The 19,774-nt window shown below is 40.9% G+C and overlaps 2 protein-coding genes across 4 annotated transcripts in view; one reads left to right on the top strand and one right to left on the bottom strand.

Annotated features, from left to right (window-relative positions):
* AFF4 (AF4/FMR2 family member 4) overlaps positions 1–15,526 on the top strand; it is an 87,340-nt gene extending 71,814 nt beyond the window's left edge. For all 3 annotated transcript variants that reach the window (XM_034656005.1, XM_034656002.1, XM_034656004.1), the window contains 8 exons: positions 1,451–1,545; positions 2,161–2,224; positions 2,341–2,477; positions 2,736–2,807; positions 3,942–4,035; positions 4,846–4,889; positions 6,315–6,535; positions 9,779–15,526. In XM_034656005.1, coding sequence (XP_034511896.1) covers positions 1,451–1,545; positions 2,161–2,224; positions 2,341–2,477; positions 2,736–2,807; positions 3,942–4,035; positions 4,846–4,889; positions 6,315–6,535; positions 9,779–9,906 — 855 coding nt within the window. In that variant the 3' untranslated portion in view covers positions 9,907–15,526. The remainder of the gene's footprint in view (positions 1–1,450; positions 1,546–2,160; positions 2,225–2,340; positions 2,478–2,735; positions 2,808–3,941; positions 4,036–4,845; positions 4,890–6,314; positions 6,536–9,778) is intronic.
* Positions 15,527–16,216: 690 nt separating this feature from the next.
* Positions 16,217–18,198, bottom strand: LEAP2 (liver enriched antimicrobial peptide 2). The gene is made up of 3 exons (XM_019799076.2): positions 17,087–18,198; positions 16,760–16,896; positions 16,217–16,427 (listed from the first exon to the last, which is right to left on the bottom strand). The coding sequence occupies exons 1-3, from the start codon at positions 17,141–17,143 to the stop codon at positions 16,391–16,393; spliced, it is 231 nt and encodes a 76-aa protein (XP_019654635.1). The 5' UTR covers positions 17,144–18,198; the 3' UTR covers positions 16,217–16,390.
* Positions 18,199–19,774: the final 1,576 nt, after the last annotated feature.

Genomic DNA, 19,774 nt, shown 5'->3' with positions numbered 1-19,774 from the left:
CAGGTGCACACCATGATTCAATATATGTATATACTGTGAAATGACCACTGCAGTAATTTTAGTTAACCTCCTTCACCACACAGTGATTTTACATGTCCCATGCATATAATTTTTATATAAGAAAAGTGTGTTAAAATACATAGACAGTTTTTGAATGTATTTTATTAACTTTTTCCTTCAGTAAATCTAAACTTAGGCAATTGTGTAAGTACTTACAAAATGTAGAGGGAAAGCTGGCCTAGTAATGGTACATTCCGTCATAATATTCAGAAAGCAATTTCAGAAACACGTGAACTTTACCATGAAGAGCGTAGTATTTTCTCAAATCCCAGGGCCTTTATTTTCATTCCTGGAGGTAAGCTGTATTGTGTAGAACTGAAAAGCTGTTATCATTTAAGAAAAGAAATGGTTTATGGTTCCTTTTAAAGTAGATTCTTAAGCACAAGCAGTAAAATTATATATTAGTTGGGTTTTTTAATGTTGAAACATGCATTCATAGGATAAATTCTGCTTACTTAACGGTGTTTTATTGTGGAAAAATGTGTATAGGGAAGCAGTTGGGGAGATAGGCTCACAGTCCCCACATAAAGGGCTATGTTGATAGGTAGTAGAATAAAGTTTAAGAAAGTGGCTAACCTTTTAAAATGTGACAGATCTGGATTTAAAATCCAAATTTCAGGAATGCCACTTAAAAGCTGTTTGAAATTGGGTGAGTTACAACCCTCTTGACGTTGCTTTTTATTCTGTCCCCAAAACAGTATACATTCCGTAGAGTTGTGGAAGGATTAATGACTGTGCTAACTACTTAGTTAACTTAGTGCCTGGTTAAGTAGTAAGCACGTAGTAAGTGTTAGATCTTATTATTGCTGTTTTCATTGACCAGTAATTATCAGTAAATTTTGTCTTAAGCAGTACTCTATTCTCACAATAGGTTTGTGTCTTTCTTATCTTTTAACTAGTGTCTAGTTCAGTGCCTGGTACATAGTAGACCTCTGTTATTAGAATGAATATCTTTGGTTATATAAAGTGGACCCATTCTGTAAAAAAGGGCTTTTACATTCTGAAATTTAAATATCTTGGGGTTTTTTGTTTTTGTTTTAAGATTTTATTATTTATTTGACAGACAGCCAGCAAGAGAGGGAACACAAGCAGGGGGAGTGGGAGAGGGAGAAGCAGGCTCCCAGCAGAGGAACCTGATGTGGGGCTCGATCCCAGAACGCCAGGATCACGCCCTGAGCCGAAGGCAGACGCTTAACAACTGAGCCACCCAGGCGCCCCTGAAATTTAAATACCTTGTAACAAGGAAGTTAATTACTAAAGGCAGTGCAATGTTTCCTTTCTACTAGTGGCTCAAAAAATACCTTCAGTTTAATTTTAATCACCTCAGAATTTTCAACATACATACTTTTGCAACATTTTATTTTCAACATTATATATTTTTTTTGGTCAGGAAAAGGCTCCAAATAGCTCCTCTAACTGTCCTTCATCTACACCAACTCCTGATGCTTCTAAGCCTCGGAGAACAAAGCTTGCCTTTGACGACAGGTGAGAGAAGTGTTTTTTTATGCCTTGGAGAAATCATTCCAGTCAGCATATAAGAAATGCATGTAAATTCCTGTCACTGACCAGAAGAATTCATACTTGTGTTGTGCTCCGTGGAACATTCAGATTTTAATTTGAAAGGCACACTACTAGTCCAAGTATTGTTCCTTTTACTGAGCTCCATGACCCCTAGGGGATGTGAGTAATGTACCTCCAAGTAAAACCTTGACTGCTGCTGGTACCACCGTGTAACATGGGTGCTTTCTTAAATGAGAGCAGTGTTGGGGTTTTTCCTCCATTTTGTTAAAAGGTTATTTCTCTTACCTACATTCCATTTATTCCAAATCTTTCAAACAACTTGGGAAAATTAGCATTTAATACTAGGGAGCTTGATTTCTGTTTTCCTAAGTAGAAAATTTGCCATGAGTTGGCCAACACAATTTATGCTCTTAACCCAATAAAAACATTTGTCAAAAAACCTGGACCTGAATGTTTTGTAATGGGTCATTTTCTTTACTTGAAGACATGAAAACTGAGGGATTCTAGAGACTGAAATGAACAAGTAATATCTTTCAAAAATAATTACTATTTTATTTACTATAAAAATTTACATTGCAGAAATTATTCAGCAGACCATTATTTACAAGAAGCGAAAAAGCTAAAGCACAATGCTGATGCATTGGTATGTAAACATTCTCACATTTATTTATTTAATCAAATTAACTTAAATTTTCATTTATTGTTTGTTTCCATAGTACCTCAGTGTATCTCTCATTACCTTTATTCTCCTTTCTTCAGTCTGACAGGTTTGAGAAAGCTGTATACTATCTTGACGCTGTGGTATCCTTCATTGAATGTGGGAATGCGTTAGAGAAAAACGCTCAGGAATCCAAATCCCCATTCCCTATGTATTCAGAGACAGTGGAGCTCATCAAGTAAGTGGGAGAACTCGGCTGCCACGTCATTGGCACTATTACTTTGGTTCGTGTAGGAAGGCGCTGATAGGCTGTATACAGTAAAGCTGTGGAGGATCGTAATCCTTTATTGTCCTGGGATGAGAACTAGATACTTCGGGGGGGGGGTATTTTTGCCTTGGTTTAGGTTGGGCTCTAATGTTCTGAGGACTAAGGAAGTCCTAAGATCAAGATGAAGTACTGTGTTTTGTGTCATTTGTTTGTTGCTGTAACTCACAGATACACTATGAAGCTAAAGAACCACTTGGCCCCTGATGCTACAGCTGCAGATAAGAGGCTCACGGTACTTTGGTAAGTGTTGTGTTCTAGCCTCTGCTAGATGACAGGCTGTTCCCTAAGAAATTATGCTGTTCCTGCCCTTCTGAAAGTTATCCCTGAATCGACCTTTCATAACCCAAGCATAAAAGTAGAAAATAAGTCAAATTCCTACTAAAAGATTTTTAGTTGTTGTCTGTCTCTGATCCATTGCGCTCTTGGCAAAAGCCTTGGTAGAGTAGGACTGACTGTAGAACTCCCCGTTTCTCACATGGTCCCTTTTCCAGGCTCTTTCGGCATCCTCTCTCCTTATTCACATATCCTATACCTTTCCTTAGGAAGCAAATGTTAGCTTATTCAGAATAAAGATTGTGGCTTGTTGGCTTGGTCCCAGGGAGCTATTATTAGATTGTTTGTTAAAAGTATTTACTTTACCTCGCGCTGGCTTTAACAAGTAGGAACGTAGCTGCGGATAAACTGACAATGGTCTTTTTTGTCATGGAGTCTAGTATCTAGTGTGAAGAGACCCAAGTTAATCAAATCGTCACACAAGTATATGAATTCAGTACTTTGAAAAAAAAGTATAATAACTGTAAGAGAGTAGAGTGTAGAGACACCTGGCCGTCAGATAGAGGGAATATGTGCAAAGGCTGGGTGGTGGAAAGAAACTGGGAACTATCAAGGAACTAAAGGAGCTGTAGGGAAGACCAGGGAGAAGTGAAAGTGACTGAAGAGGTAGGCAGTGGTGACCATGTAAGGCTTTTGTAAGCTATAGTAAGGCTCCCATGTGTTGCCTCAGAGTTGTACTATGCATAGTTGAGTTTCCTAGTTTTTGTTGTTGAATTTTAGATACTTATAATTTGATCTAGAGATTCTGCTCCTCAGTGATTTCTTTGAATGCTTGTGTTATAATGACATGTTGGTGTCTTGTGAGTGAGGTTTATGGTCAACAAATACAAGACTGGTCCTAAGTCTCTTCCCTTCCTTTGGGGGTGTACCATAATCAGAACACATCTTCCAGTTTTGCCTGAGGGTGAGTGCCGTTGACCTTATGCCATGGTCTGTTCACGTGAGCCAGTCCTGTACTCTTGCACAATACCAAAGTTATCTGTGCAGATGTGGCCAGAGTCTGCTGTGCTGGTAAATAAGCTGTCCTTTTCTATTGGCCAGCCTGCGGTGCCAGTCTTTGCTGTACCTGAGGCTGTTTAAACTGAAGAAAGAAAATGCTCTGAAGTACTCAAAGACATTGACGGAGCACCTGAAGGTAAGTGTGGAAAAGAGGAAGGTCCCTGTCCTAGGAGACAAGATTTGTCCTCTCCTACCCCAGCCCCACAAGTGCCTCTTCCTGTTTTGCCTGCCACAGCAAGCGAGGAGCCTACTGTTGCTGAACTTTCAAATAGGTTTGAAATTTCTTGGAAAGTTTTTAAATGTACGTGTATCTGATTGTAGAATCTGTGTGGCCATACACAGTAGCTCTTACTAATATTTCAGTAGATGTAGCCTCTTTCTGTCAGGACACCTAGCTTCTACTTCGCAGATGGTCCTGTGTTTTCACTACCACCCTCCCCTAGACTGTTAAAGTAGTTTCCTGAAATGTCTGTGTTTTTTCCTCACACCACCACATAAATCTCCTTAAAATCCTGCCCTGGTTCTGAGTTCGAACCCTTCAGTAGCATACTGTCGCTCGCCAGGTCAAGTCTAAGCTTCTTACCCTGACCTCAAGTCATCGAGGTCTCTTTCTCTTGTTCCTTACCTAAACCTCTGCTCCAGGGAAAGCGTATGGGTCACATCCGTTCACAGCCTTCGCATGTAGTATGACTCACCACTTGTCTTTCTGAGCATTATTCATTCTTTGTCCTTCCATTTAAGTCTTCTGGAACTCCCAGCTCTGACCTAAATAAGGTCTTTGTGTTGCACATTTCCACACACACATACTCTCTTACTCCTGTGTTTCTGTTTTAGGTTCTTAAATGTGTAAAGCTTCTTGAGGAGCAGGTCTGGTCCTGTGTGCTTTTGAATATAGTACTTCAGAAGTAGTGTTTTTAAAATTACGTATATTTTATTTTTTCCACAGAATTCTTATAATAATTCTCAAGCACCATCACCTGGCTTGGGAAGGTAGGTAAATTTTATTCTATAAAATATTTTTTATGACAAAATGATTTATTTTTGTGTATAAGCGGAATGGGTAGGGTCCAACTTCCAGAAATGGAAAGATGACCATTTAAGAAAAAAAAATTAGGGGCGCCTGGGTGGCACAGCGGTTAAGCATCTCCCTTCAGCTCAGGGCATGATCCCGGCGTTACGGGATCGAGCCCCACATCAGGCTCCTCTGCTATGAGCCTGCTTCTTCCTCTCCCACTCCCCCTGCTTGTGTTCCCTCTCTCGCTGGCTGTCTCTATCTCTGTCGAATAAATAAAATCTTTTTTAAAAAAGAAAAAATTAAAACCATCTCTAATAAAGTATTTTTTAAAGTTTTCATTTTTTCTCTTTATTTTTTACTAAGTTGAAAATATAATGAACCCAGTCTTAGAAGGAGTAGACAGAGGACATTTCACCTGTAGAAATCTGAATTTTTTGACAGCACCTCAGTTCTTCTCACAGTTTAATTTGTACAGCTAGTTGGGTTTTTATCAGTGAGCTTATCTTTATTTTACTCAAGTCTCGACACTTTGAGAAATTAATAACAGGGGCATGATTGTAGTTTCTCCTCCATCCACATCACCCCCCAGAGGGAGGAAAATTACCCTGACAGCTTTTGTTCGTAATTTTTTCTGTTCTGTTATTATTTTATGTTAATTGACTTTCTTTGCCCTTGTGTGTTTTCGTAACCAAATTTATAGTGCTAAAAGTGAAGATAAAAAAATATTCATAACAAATCACTTTTGTCTCTCCAACTTTCCATTTTCCTTTTTTTTTAATGGTCTTGGGCACTTCCACAAATTTTAATACTCCTGAAATGAACCTCTCAGATTTCAACATGTGTTTCCTAAGAAATATTTAATTGACAGGAAGCTTGAGATAATTGCAGTTGATTGAAAAAGCTATTCCTCTTTGTCAGCGCTGAGTAACTTGGTTAAACTAGGAAAGTACCAGAAATAATGGAGTTCAAAATAAGACAGTCGTATCTACTACCACAATTTTCTTGGTTAAATTGCAAATTCCTCCCAACTTTCTGCAAAACAACTTGAAAAGTACCTAATTACCTGCCAGAATAGATGGAAAGTGTGTCGAGCTGGGAGTGAGGTGATCTACCTTCTAAGCCTTTGAACTGCTGCTGTCAAGGTGTATGACTTCCTCACTTCTTTGCTGTCTTTTGTTCTTTTGCCATTCATTAAAACGAAGAGTCCAGATACGATGATTCACCGTGGGCTTTAGTGAGCTAAGTACTTAGAAGAAATTGTACTTTTCAGGGAACTCTTCTAGTTAAAAAAAAAATCTTTAAATTTTAAAAGCCTTCATGGATGAAGAGCCAGTAGAACATTGGTTTCATCACGTTCACCATATTCATATGAGTAAGATTCCTGTTTCTCTCTTGTGTAGCAAAGCTGTTGGGATGCCTTCCCCTGTTTCTCCAAAGCTGTCGCCAGGCAATTCAGGAAATTACTCTTCTGGGGCCAGTAGTGCTACAGCAAGTGGTTCTTCGGTGACCATTCCACAGAGGATCCACCAGATGGCAGCCAGCTATGTTCAAGTTACATCCAACTTCCTCTATGCCACGGAAATTTGGGACCAAGCTGAGCAGCTTTCCAAAGAGCAAAAAGGTAAGAAGGTCTCTGGAGAAACTTTGAAGAATGAAATTGTTAAAAGAGCTTTTATGATCTAGTTGAATAAGTGTCTGATCTGCATTTAGTTTATTGCGTAATCTAAAGTTGATGGTAAAGAGTTTCCTAATCACCATTGCTTACCAGTCATACTGAATGTACTGAGTTTGGTCAAAGTTACCTTTCACTGTACCAGTGACACACACTATACTAACAACAGCTTTTGCTCTAGGACATATGTGCCTTTGTTCTGACACATTAAATACAGCTCCAATCATAAAAGTAATAAAATACATGTTCTATTTCAGGATGATTAACAGTAAATTTGGCTTAGGCATAGGATTACATGCAGACATCTTGTACGTATGAGATGTTTGATAAATAAGAAATCACATTCAGGGGCACATGGCTGGCTCAGTTGGAGGAGCGTGTGACTCTTGGTCTTGGGGTCATGAGTTTAAGCCCCATGTTGGGTGTAGAGAGTACTAAAAAAAAAATAAAATAAAACCTTAAAAAAAAACACACACACATTCATGCTGGATTTTTAGGTGAATTGGAAAACTTGTGTGATAAAGGAGACCACAAAATAAATAAATAATTTTCTAGCATTCTTCAGTATTAGGTTATTTGAAGCTTTGTACCTTAAGTTTATCTCCCAAACTAAGAACATTGATAATTATAAAGTATTTAAAGATCCCAGGGAAGAATCACTATATTGTCCGCCTGAAATAAATATAATGCTATATGTTAACTATACTGGATTTTATTTTATTTATTTTTTTTAAAGAACGTGCATGCACGCGAAGCAGTGCAGGGAGGGGAGGGGGCAGAGGCAGAGGGGGGAGAGAGACAGAATTCCAGTGCAGAGCCCGAAGCATGGCTCAAACTCATGACCCTGAGATCATGACCTGAGCCGAAATCAAGAGTCGGACACTTGACTGACTGAGCCACCCGGTGCCCCAACTATACTGGATTTTAAATTAAAAACTAAGTAAATAAAGGATCCTAGGGAAAAGTACTATGTAAATACCATCTTATTTCCATAGTTGTTATTGGCAAATGTGTGTGTGTGGCAGCTATTCAGGTAGACTCTTTGTAGAGAAAGACTACACTAGTCAATCAAGTGTCCTTTTTTCACAGAGTGTATTTAAATATTTGTAATATAAACAGGTAATCAGATGAAGATGAAAGATTCCTATCCCTAAAGAAGGATAATGGTGGGAGAAAGGTGGAATAGGAACCCCAACATCTAACATAAAATAGTGTTTCTGACAACCTAGTTCTTTCCTAAAATTTGAAATATTGTCATTATTGCTCAGGAAAGATTACAATGCAGAAATTCTTATTAAATCACTCCTGCTTTACTTTCCGTTTTTCTTCCTGATGCCAGTTTTCTAGCCTTGTTTTTCCATTGTAAAATTTTCTTTCTCCTTCCATTTTTACTTTTTTGTGTGGTACTTTTCAAATGTTGACTAAAGGAAAGATAATGGCATAATGACCCCTGTGCACCTTTCCATTCAACTAACAACACAACATTTTCCTACTCTTGTTTCATATCTCTCTCTCTCTCTCTCTGAATCATACTTTTCTTTCCCCTCCTGAGTATTTAAAGCATTTCCCCTGCACATACTTAGGTGTATGCATCCTTCGGTGACAAAGATTTTTCAGGAACATGATTGTCATGCCTTTAACACAGCCACAAAAATTAACAGTAATTCCTTTCTATCACCTAATACCTAGTCTATCATCCAGTTTTCCTGTTGTTGCAAATATGCCTCTTTTTTTCTCTTCACTGTTTGTTTTTAACAGGATCCAAACATTCCTTCATCCGTGTCCGAAGTCTGTATCCTTCTTCCAGTTTTTGGTGTTTTGGGGGGTGGGGCACTGTGCCATTTATGTTGAGGAGGAAATGAGTCCTGTGATGGATTTGATTGATTCCTTCCTCTTGGTATCATTTAGCTTGCTCCTCTGCCCCCCCTTATTTCCTTCAAATACTGATAGTTACATTTTGAGACTTGATTAGATTCAAGTTCATTATTTTAAATAACGTTTCATAGATGGTGCTCTAGATTTCCTATTATATGATGTTATTGAGGCATTTAATTAATGATTATCTCTTATTCAGTGATATATGGATTTGACCATTGATAACAATTCAGGTGGTTTCAGCCCGAGTTTGATGTAAGATTCCCTATTAAACTTTAACTTAGGTTTTAGCACCCACTGATGGTCATTACTTAACGTCCATTATTCCCCCACTAGGAAATAGGAATTTTCAGGGCGCCTGGGTGGCTCAGTTGGTTAAGCATCCGGCTCTTGATCTCAGCTCAGGTCATGATCTTATTAGGGTCGTGAGTCCAAATCCCACATTGGAGCCTACTTAAAAAAAAAAAAAAATACAAAAGAAGCAGAAGTTTTCTAGTCTGATATTACATCTGCATTTATCATCTGGAATTCTATAAAGAAGACCCTTTTCTCCTCTTCTCTTTGATTGTTTCTTGAATTATTTGAGTAGGCCGAGGTGTTTATCATGAGAATGACCCCTTTTTCTCTACATGTATAAAAACTCTTTCTGTCTGAACCTATATCCCTCTCTTCTCCCAAAATGCATCAGGATCAAACGTTAGGACAGTGTCATTCCTTCTCTTCCATGCACCCACCTCACGTGCAGATCAGCCTTTATTTGTTTACTTAGGAAGAATCCTTTCATTTACATCCTTTATGTTTTTAAACTGTACTGTCTAAACATGGGATTTGATTTATCAGTGTTGCATGGCATCTGATTACAGCAGGAAGTTTGCCATAAATGTCTAACCTCACAGGAGCTCTTGTGGGGAACTGTGCAAAGAATTTTTTTTGTACCACTTGCTTCTTACACAAAAACAGTACACAGAGATGGTTTTGAGTAATAGTACAAAGTAGTACATTATCCCCATTTTAGTAATGTGTACTGCATACTAGCAATTGATCATTTCCATCAGCGGAATTCTGCTTTTATATATAGCACTTAATTCTTAACTATACAGTCTGTTTGAAACGTTTCATGACTTAGGGAAAATACTAGAACTTGAAAGACAGACTGTGGGATGGTTTGTCTAAAATATGGACAGTCATCATTGTAGTGCAGGAGGGAGTGTGTTTTTGACTTTGTGTGACTACTGTTTTTTAATCTCGTTTAAAACTGTTAAAGCAGCGTTGCAGGAGAATGTGCATGCTATTTAATGACTGTTTTTGGTTTTCTAGAATTCTTTGCCGAACTGGATAAAGTGATGGGCCCTCTCATCTTTAACGCGAGCATCATGACAGACCTAGTTCGATACACCCGGCAGGGACTGCACTGGCTTCGCCAGGATGCCAAGCTGATATCTTGAACTGAACACATTCTCGTTGCCTCTGATTTTCTCCACAACACTGTGTCACATCACGAAGGAAAACTGCCATAGCATGCCACCTAGTCGACACTAAGAATGAGGAATGGTTTTCTCCTCCCTGGTTCATGTGTTGTTATTTATAACCCAAAGCCATGATGTCAGTTGACCCCTTTAATATTCCCAACATGAAAAGTTATTTAAAGTGTTTTTAAATCTGCAGCACATTGATAAGACGGTTTCAGTGATCCGTAACAAGATTGAAATTCCAATTGCAATTCATAACTAATCAATTGAAATTCTATTTATTTTAATTTTTTTAAGTTCCCAGATTGGGGCTAGTTTAAAACTTCTGCCTATAAATTTGCTCTGTGAACATTTAGCATAAATTTAAGGTAGGCGTTTTTATTTATATGTTTGGGGAGCTTTGTTACCTAATGTCTTTTTGTGGTAGCTCTTCTAAGGGTAAGAGTTGGTTCATCTAAAATATGGACATGTTCTTTCTGTACCTACTACCTGGTATTATTTTAAATCTTAACTACAATTTTATTGCAAAATTTATGCTTAGTATTAAGGATATTCTTCTACACATGAAAAATCATTTAAATATGAGAAGATGGCATTCTACAGATAGAAGATGAAATGTGTCTGATTCGGTATGCATTATTTCAAGAACTGTGAATGTGCGTTAATAACACTATAGCAATCACAAGGTGACTATAGCTTGCATTTAATGCATTATAAAAGAGGGCAGGCAAACTTTCTAGGAGAAGGATATCACGTGAAGGGGTTCATAAAAGGACAATCTTGAACTTCATGGATTTTATTAAAACCATGTGTTCTTTTTGGTTGCTCATAGTTTGACGGTTAATTGAAACAGTAAGTTACTGTGGAACAAAGGATGATCCAACTCCTGAGGGTTGCTGCCTGTATCTCTTTCCGTGATGGTGTTTGAAGGGTTAAAGCTCTCTTCAGAATTCTTATTTGTGAAATGTTTTTGCCACACTAGATTGTGATGCTCTGATGGGAGCACGCAGTGACTGATGCAGGAATGAGCTGGAGCTTTGCTGTGTGTGCTTTTGCTGTATGATTTACAATTATAATGCCTGAGGTAGAGATGATGGTCTCCTTTTAAACTTGTCTTGTACTGACTCCCTTTGTATTACGAAGGCCCTCACCAGTGATTTATGTTTCTGATGGGATCAGAATATTCACACTAGAAAAGTCCCTAATTTGTTCAATGTTAGGTCTCTTGGGAAGGGAAGGGGAACAAGGGTAGAGCTTCCGCCAGCTCTAGAAGAGTTGGATATCAGAGTACCTTTCCGTGTAAGGTGCATATTGGAGTCAAAGGTGAGAAATGTACCCTCTGTCATGCCCCTATCATGTGCCCCTATCATGTCTGGTGTGCCTTAAATCTTACCTTTGAATGAAAACTCTACGGATTGTTTACAGATGAAGTTTTACACTAGGACCAGATCACCCAGTATGGTTGGTCTTTGGTAGTAGTAGTGTTAAATTCTCCTTCTTTTTTAATCTTCCTTTAGGGTCACATAAAGATTAATTATTTCAGAAAAGCTAACACTTTGGTACGTGGCTTAGTCTGATTGGGTAATGACTGCTCCAAAAAAAAGTGTTTGTCCTTCTCCCCATTCCTGAAATGAATTCATCCAGTCAGAAAAAAGGATTGCCCTGCTATTTATAGATGATTGCTAAGGTTCAAAGTGGGAAAGAAAGGATAGAAAATCTCCCAAGCCCAGTGGTGCAGTGAATCCTTTGTATTTGAGTCTTATTTCTGAAGCTAGTGAACCTTCGTTGTCCTGTGGCTTCATATTTACAGAGCTTTTTAAGCGTTCTGTGCCTCAGGTGGTTTTTGCGTGTCTCTGGGGATTGGAATCTAGAAATTATGCTGAATTTAACCGTTTTCTCTTGGAGAAATTGCCTCAGAAATCTTTCTGACTTACTCTCATTAGTATGTTTTAGGAACAGTTTTCCTTAAGAGGACAACTTCTCAGTGATGAGGGTAGTTCTTTGGTAAGAAACTTGCCCGTTAATCAAGTAGATGTATGTCCTGTTCTCTGATTGCTCTTCCTCCGATTCCTTCATTTGCAGGGATGTCTTAGAAATGGATAAAGCTTGCAGCAACAGCAGCCAGTGCGGCACCTCTGAGTTCCAGTGTATTCTAATCTCGTGTCCTGAAAGGCAGCAGGACTGTTTCTGGGGTCACACTGATATTTTGTTAAACATAGTTTCCTGCATGTTTTATGGTGCTGTTCTAAGTTAATTCTCTCTCTGAAACTGTGTTAATTCTTTGGGAATGAATTTTTCAAGTTTTTCATTGTGGAGGGATTTTCCCACCAGCTGGTAATGGGCAGTGGATCAAAATCCTGTCCTAAATCATTGAATTTTCAAAGTCATAGTCTGTGGAAACACCACTCCCTTTCCTCTGTGTCCATCTCCTCAAAAGTTGTGTGTGTCTTCATCTGCTCCAGCACATACTTTGGACTCCCTTTATGGGCCACCATTCCTCCTTCCTCAATAGGTGTCTTCAGTGTTCTCTAACCATTTAAAACTGAATTTGACAAGTGGCTAAAAACTTACTTCGTCTGAGACTTGTACTTAATATATAGTTAATTATAGAAGTAGCAACTATTTAAAAAATCACTCTGTTGACTGCTTTTTAAGACCACACTTGTATGCCAGGAGGCAGCAGCCTACACCACCGGACTCTTCACAGGCGACCGGTGAACAGCGGATGAAGTAGTCACGTGGTGGTTTTGCCCAGCCTGGGCTGGGCTGTGGGGAGCACTCCCCTGCAAGTGATTCAGCTGCCACAGTCCAGCCCGGGTCCAGTCTGGCTGGGGAGCAGTCAGCCCGTTCCTTGCCTCAGTGCCACCTTTTGCTGGGCAAGTAGCCGAGAACTAACTCTGTAAGCAGTGAGTACTGCAGCTAAATCTTCAGCCGTTGTTGCTGAGCAGTGGAGAAGGCTGACCATCACTGATGTCATTCTCCAGCGCAGAAGCAGCGTAGAGGAATGTGTGCACGTGCCCACACACGCCTGTGCTCCGGCTAGCTCTCCCACGGGTGGGTCCAGAGGCATCCGGGCCGCACTTTGCATTCACTTGTGGCTTTATTAGATTCACCGTTGTTGTTTTTTTTTAATTGTTGTTTGTTTCTTTTTATTAAAGAAAGGTTTAATCAGCTAAATCAGACAAGCATCATTTTGTATTTAATGACAGAGACTTTGGGACATGATCTTCACTGAGCGAGCTTGCACTGGGAAGCAGGAGCCTGCTGAAGGCCCCTGTTCACAAGGAAGGCTGTGGTTCTGGAGGCTGGCAGCACTCTGGAGGCTCAGCGCAGCCGGTGCTCGCTCCAGCCCGCCATGCCTGACTGTGCAGAGGGGAGGTACACTGTGCACTCTTCTAGGGGTGAGGGTATGCAGCTTTGGATTTTAAAATTATGTACACATACACACTTTATATATATGTATGTATGTATGAAAACATGAAATTAGTTTGTCAAAAATGTGTGTGTTTAGTATTTTAGCTTAGTGCAACTATTTCCACATTATTTATTAAATTGATCTAAGACACTTTCTTGTTGACACCTTGAATAATAATGTTCAGGGGTGCAATGTGTATTCCTTTTAGATTGTTAAAGCATAATTATGATTTGTAGTAAATTAACTTTTAAAATATATTTGAGCCCTTCTGTAGTATAATAGGGCTCTTACAGGGTGGGAAGGATTTTAATTTTCCAGTTGCTAATTGAATAAAATGGCCTCATTATGTATTTTGAATTATAGGAGTTTGCCTCTGGGTCCCAGGAACATCTAATGGGAATGACTGTTTTAGGCAGATTGTGATTTTTTTTTTTTTAACCTAAGTAAATTGGGAAGCAGAGCATTTCACATCCATACAGACTCCTATTACCCATATTCCCTAATTATGTGGAGAACAGATTTCATTTTGGTTTCACGTATTAATGTGTTGGAGAGGCAGACTTTTCTCCAGTAATAAATAACACTGCACATCTAAGGTTGCTGTTCAGTAAAATAAAGAGAAGAGATAAGTATCAAATGATTTGGAATATGTAGAGGAAGAGGCCATTCATTGGTCATGTTTTTTGCGTGCTTATCTTTCACATACTCAGTAATGGAGAAACTCGGTTTAGACTTCTAGACCTTAGAACCAAGCTGGCAAGTGACAGGAATTAAGTTACTACTAGTAGGTAAAGCAGATGCAATTCATTTGAACCACATGGTTAATTAAAAAGTCACTGTCTCTAGAAAAGCAATGGAAAAATATCTTAATCTCTTCCTTTTGATGGAATCTGGTCCCAGAATAAGGCATTACGGTTAAATCTAAGCCAAGTCTTCTAGATGTTAAGCATCCTGAAATAGCAGCCTAAAGTAATCATTATGTAATGAAGTCGACTTTAGGAATGTCAGCATTGACCTCTCCGTGCCACCGTTGCTCGGCTAAGCATAAATTGCCATTCTTAAAAAAGAAACAAAAAAAGCTCTCTAAATGAGCATGGGGAAGAAGAGCTCCCACCCAGAAATTCTAGTAATCTGCAGTTTTTGACCTGTTACCGCTTCCACGTGGGGTTTCTTTTCAGCTTTTAACCACTGGAATATTCTCCCTGCTATGTTCCTCTCTGGAAGATATCTGTTTGGAAATGCTGCCTTTCAAATCTCTGCCATGGTTATCCATACTGTTGAGTTTGTTGTTGCTGTTCAAGACGTGTCCCCATTTTATGACTTTATTTATGCACACACCTGGCAGATCATTGACATGAGCGTTCAACAGTACTGGGGGTGGGGTGGGGTGGGGCGGGGCTCACCGCCAGACCTGGCCCAATTGGTGCCTGAAAAGGCACTACTTTTGAGGACCAGATGTGTTGGTTAGCACGGTTATAAAAATTTCTGTCTGGCCTCCATTTTGAATGGTTTTAAGAAATTTTGTGTATGGAGGATGGAAATGCTTTTGTATTTATTGAATCCTTTTATTTGAAATTAAAATTATTTGGTGAATAATGGTTTGGTATTTGGGGAGGGTTTTGGAGGGGAAGTAATGCCGCTGATAAATTAAAAGCCTTGTTGATTTTGCAGAAAGGTACTGTTAGTGTCTGATAGGATGCCTTTGTTTTTGTACATGATCCAAATCTTTGTTTTACATTTCTTTTATCCAAAATATTTAGGCATCTGACATTTTCAACCAAAATTTCAATTACATACTGTGATTTTTATTTGTTGCAATACATTAAAATTTCAGAGGTACTTTGGGGCTCAAAAGCTAGGATTTCTAAGTATGTGCATTTCACATAATACAGCTGTTAATGGTGAGCAAAGTATTATATACTAACTAGATTTTTCCACATCTGTATAGTATATTATATGTATTTTGTGGTATTGAGATTATAGAAAGTTTAGAGTGTCAAACATGCGTTTAATGTGTATTTTTAAACAAATTTATGGCAATTAAAATATTTGGAGACAAGGGTATCACATTTCAATTTGTAAAGATCTTTTTAACTCTACTGTGTCATTAAGATGCTTTGTATAATGCCAAACCATAGCTGGAGAAACTAAGTTTAATAAATATCAAATAGATTTTCTGTATTAAAGTTTATAAACACTGTGCTCTTTAAACTTCTTCAACTCTTACTTTGCCTTTTCAGTGTAATTTCTGTTTTGTACCTTAGTGTCCACTGCTACTCTGGCTGAAAAGTCTGGGCCCCCAGTCCAGCTCTCATTTCCTGATTACAGAAATTCTGAACTTGATGGCCACACGTCCTTTTGCATAGGTCACAGTTCACCCTGCTCCAGCAGAAATCTCAAAAAAAAGGCTTTTCTGCTGTTCTTGGGGGCTTGGGCTTTTGTTATTTTATTAAACTAGATTCTTCTTCCAATTCTGCCTTCTGTTCAGTCCTAGACAACTCGGGCACATCATCAGGTCGCAAATGCCAGCACTGCTCATCTCTGACACCTCACAGGAGAGTCCTGACATTGAGTGAAGGGCCAGGATCCAGGGCCACAGCCTGGGAACGTGCCAAGGCTGATCATGTGGCTATTAGGAAACTTTCGTCTTTCAGCCTGTCACCGTGTTGTTTCTTAAATGTTCACTTTTACTGTACTTTGCAGACTGAGAAGTCTGCTATTAGGCAATGCTGGGTTTTTCTGTAGCATACAAAATGAATCCTTTTCAAACCCTCAAAAGCTTGGATTCCAGACTGTGAAAAATTTGAGACATTTAATAGTATACATAGAAAAATAGACTCTCATTTGACAAGTTTAGTCATGCTTATCTATATCACATTCTAAGAAGAAACGGAGACCGGTTTAAAGCATACATCTGTCTTTAAATATTAAAAATACACGATTGCTTTACTCAAGTGTCTCCAGCCAAAATGCAGTTAATCAATATTCCATAGAACGGAGCATTGTTGTAGGTGAGCACTGTCCTCTTTTCCCCTGGTTTGTACATCATTCCTGGGCCACACTTAGGGAACAGCGTCTTTTTCTAAAGGAAAAGAAAAGGTGATTTTTAAGACAGAGGTCTAGCAGTGCCCAGAGCCAGCCACCTCTTCCACATTTCCTTCCTCTGCTTGTTCTGTCCAACCTCGGGAGACTGCAGAAAGGAGAGGCACCACTCTTTCGTGGTACCTGTGGGGAGCTGTTCTTGAACCCTGAAGGATTCTCCAGGGAGCTCCAGGCTACAGCCCAGGCCACTGCCTGTTCCACTTTTATTCTTAGGGGTGTGTGTGTGTGTGTGTGTGTGTGTGTGTGTGCACGCGCGCGCACGCACGCACGTGCTGATCTGTCCTCTGCCCTGCTCTCGAGTTTGTGGAATACCTGCACAGCCTCGTGATACATTCCGAATCGTCCCGGCAAGAGGATCCAATGGGCCTGAGGGAGACCCCTCTCCAAAATGGGGTCATCCTCCGTAGCCTTCTTGTTGAACTCAGTTCCGGTACGGGGGAGCCATCTACCTGTAGGGCAAAGACAAAGTAACCTCAGGTATGGAAGCGTTGACACCCGGTCTGTACACCTGGGGAGAATGATCACCCCCAGGACGCTGTAGATTCGAGAGCAGAGGGACCCTTCCTCAGGGCTGATTCCCGTTCTCAAGTTCTACTTACAGTTTCCCCACCAGCGCAGCCCTGCACACGCACATCTTACCTGGTTCAACAGCAGCAAGCAGATCATGAGCGCTGCAAAGAGTTTGAGGTGCCACATCTTGCCAGAGGGAGGTGGTTGGAGCCTGGAGTCCAGCGACAGTTCCCACTTTTATAGACTGGAATTCACCTCTTTTATGGTTGCCAGGTGAGGTGGGGGCAAAGTTTATATTTGCAGTCAGGGTGGATTTAATAAGTTAATGTCTACCAGAGCAATGTGCTCAAGGCCTGCCTTTCGGGCACGTTGTATTTACTGATCCCTCATCTGGACTTTGAGTGATTGTGGTGCTGGCTTGAACCTTTTACCAAAAGTCAGCACCACCCCCTCCTTCCCTTTGAAGGCCACGTGAAGCTACTGAGGGAAACCAGGCACCTAGCCACATTTTGATTCCAAAATAGCTCAGTGAAATCATTGTAATCAAAATAGAAGTCTCATAATGAGGTGTTCACGTTGACCCCTTTCAGCCTCGTCTAGGAAAGAAGCACCAATCTGTTGTGTGACAGGCAGTTGGCTAAGGCCCTATCTCCCTTCTGCGGGAGGTTGCTTCAGCGAGTGTGATCTAACGGTGCCCCAGATCCCCCTGTCCTCCTACTTAGCTGCTCCAGAGCATCTCCCTAGAGGAATGGACCCAGCCGTGGCAAGTTCAAAGTCCGGCCTACCTGCCTCCTCCCAGGGGAAGAGCAATCAAGACTGATGTGGGACTTATTAAACTGGGTGAACAGAATGAATGAGCATAGGGTTTTGTTTTTTTTTTAAATGAATAAGGAGTTAGCAGGGGCTCCTAAATCAGTGGGATTGCTTGACAGTGGTGACAAGTCACATGGCAATCCTTGAATTACAGACTTTCCTCACGGTAGCTGACTGGGTCCCTCTGCGGAGCATAGCCTTCCAGCAGCCTCAGGGGAGCAGGCCTAGGGCTGAGATACCGCTAAAGCCCAAAACATCATCAACTGAAGCAGGAACTGCTGCAGATTGCTAGAACCAGAAAGGGCATGTACCTAAGTTGTGAGGTGGTGTGGGTATTTATTAACATGGGCATTTTTTCATTATTTTTAAAGACAGACTTTATTTGAGAGAGAGAGAGAGAGAGCGAGAAAGAGCGTGAGCAGGGAGGAGAGGGAAAAGCAGCCTCCCCACCGAGCAGGGAGTCCGACGCAGGACTCGATCCCAGGACCCTGGGAACATGACCTGAGCCGAAGGCAGTTGCTTCACTGACTGAGCCACCCAGGCGCCCCTACATGGGCATTTTAATAAATTTGGAGGAACGGTGCAACTTAAGATTTATAGGACTTCAGATCTTCCTATGACCAGGAAGGATAAGCCAACAAGACAAATGTAACACGATTATTTCTCTGACTGGTGTCTCCATAAAAACGTGACTGATAACCTCTTTCCAAGGCCCTTAACCATTTTCAGAGGTTGGATGTTTGGTTTGAGCCTGCCTGTTCCGCAAAGTAAAGTGGAGGAGATGAGGCACAGCTGAAGGTGGAACAGGATGGTCGCCAATCCTCTTGTCAAGGGAGAAGAGCATGGTAAGGTGGATCTCAGAACTGGAGCAGGAGAGGAGGCGGGTGGGACTCCGCAGATCCGTCTGTCCCGGTTCTGGTCCATGAGGGACCATGGAGCCGAGCCCGGAGGGAGACGCCACTGCTTGCACTTGACGAACATGGAGAAGCAGACTAGTCAGCTGCTCCTTCCCTTTCCCCTGAGCTTGGGTGCTGAATCACCCCATGTAGCGGCTTAACTGGGAACCTCTGTGGGGTGGGGAAGAATCTATGAGATGACCTCTGAACACTGGTAAGAACACAAACCCAATTAGATAAGCAAGAGACCGAGCAACGTGATGTCCTAGAGACGCTGGGTCTGGTGTGGCCTCAGTGCCAGCCTGCTCTGAAGAGAGGGATATGCCAAAGGGGTTTGGAAACTGCTGGTTCCAAACCTGGGTACGTTCTCCCGATCCCTCATTTCTGCTTTCCTGTGCTCCAAGCAAAATCAAATTAGCCTTTTGTGTTAACTTATTATATAGCCAGGACGCCAGCCAAGGAAACGGCCCGAGGCTCCTGTGTGCACAGGGGAAAACATAGGGCTCATCATCATGAGTGTGACAACAGTGCAGAAGTCTTTGGGGTTCGAGCCTCGATCTTGTTTGTCACCCCTCCTCCCAAAAGAAAAAACCTATCCGTTACTGCCCATGGGAGGAACCACTGTTACGAAACATATTTCTTTTTTCTTTTCTTTTTGGGGGTAGCAAGAGACAGAGCAAGCACGCGCCCAAGCAGGGGGAGCAGCGGGCACAGGGAGAAGCAGGTTCCCCGCTGAGCAAGGAGGCTGATGTGGGGCCCAATCCCAGCACCCCAGGATCCTGACCTGAGCCGAAGGCAGACGCTTCACCGACCGAGCCACCCAGGCGTCTCAGAAACAATGACATTACCTGTCATTGTTTTAAATTAAACATGGAGCAAAACTCAAAGCTTTAAAAGCAAAGTGGCATCCAGACAGCATTAACTGAGGTGACAGCGGTTGTCCACAGCCATCCCACAGCCCTTGAATAGTTGTGAAATCCTATCCCTGAAATGAATAAATTTTAAAAATTCATGGGCTCTCGACAGTCAAGTATTTTGCTGAATGAATAAACACAACATATTCCTTCCTCCAGCAGAAAGGTCTGAGCAGGCTTTACCGATTTCGGCC

Source organism: Ailuropoda melanoleuca, chromosome 3 (assembly GCF_002007445.2).
Source record: "Ailuropoda melanoleuca isolate Jingjing chromosome 3, ASM200744v2, whole genome shotgun sequence".
Classification (NCBI taxonomy): domain Eukaryota; kingdom Metazoa; phylum Chordata; class Mammalia; order Carnivora; family Ursidae; genus Ailuropoda; species Ailuropoda melanoleuca.
Note: the sequence above shows the minus strand (reverse complement) of the source record. Positions and strands in the feature narration are given on the sequence as shown.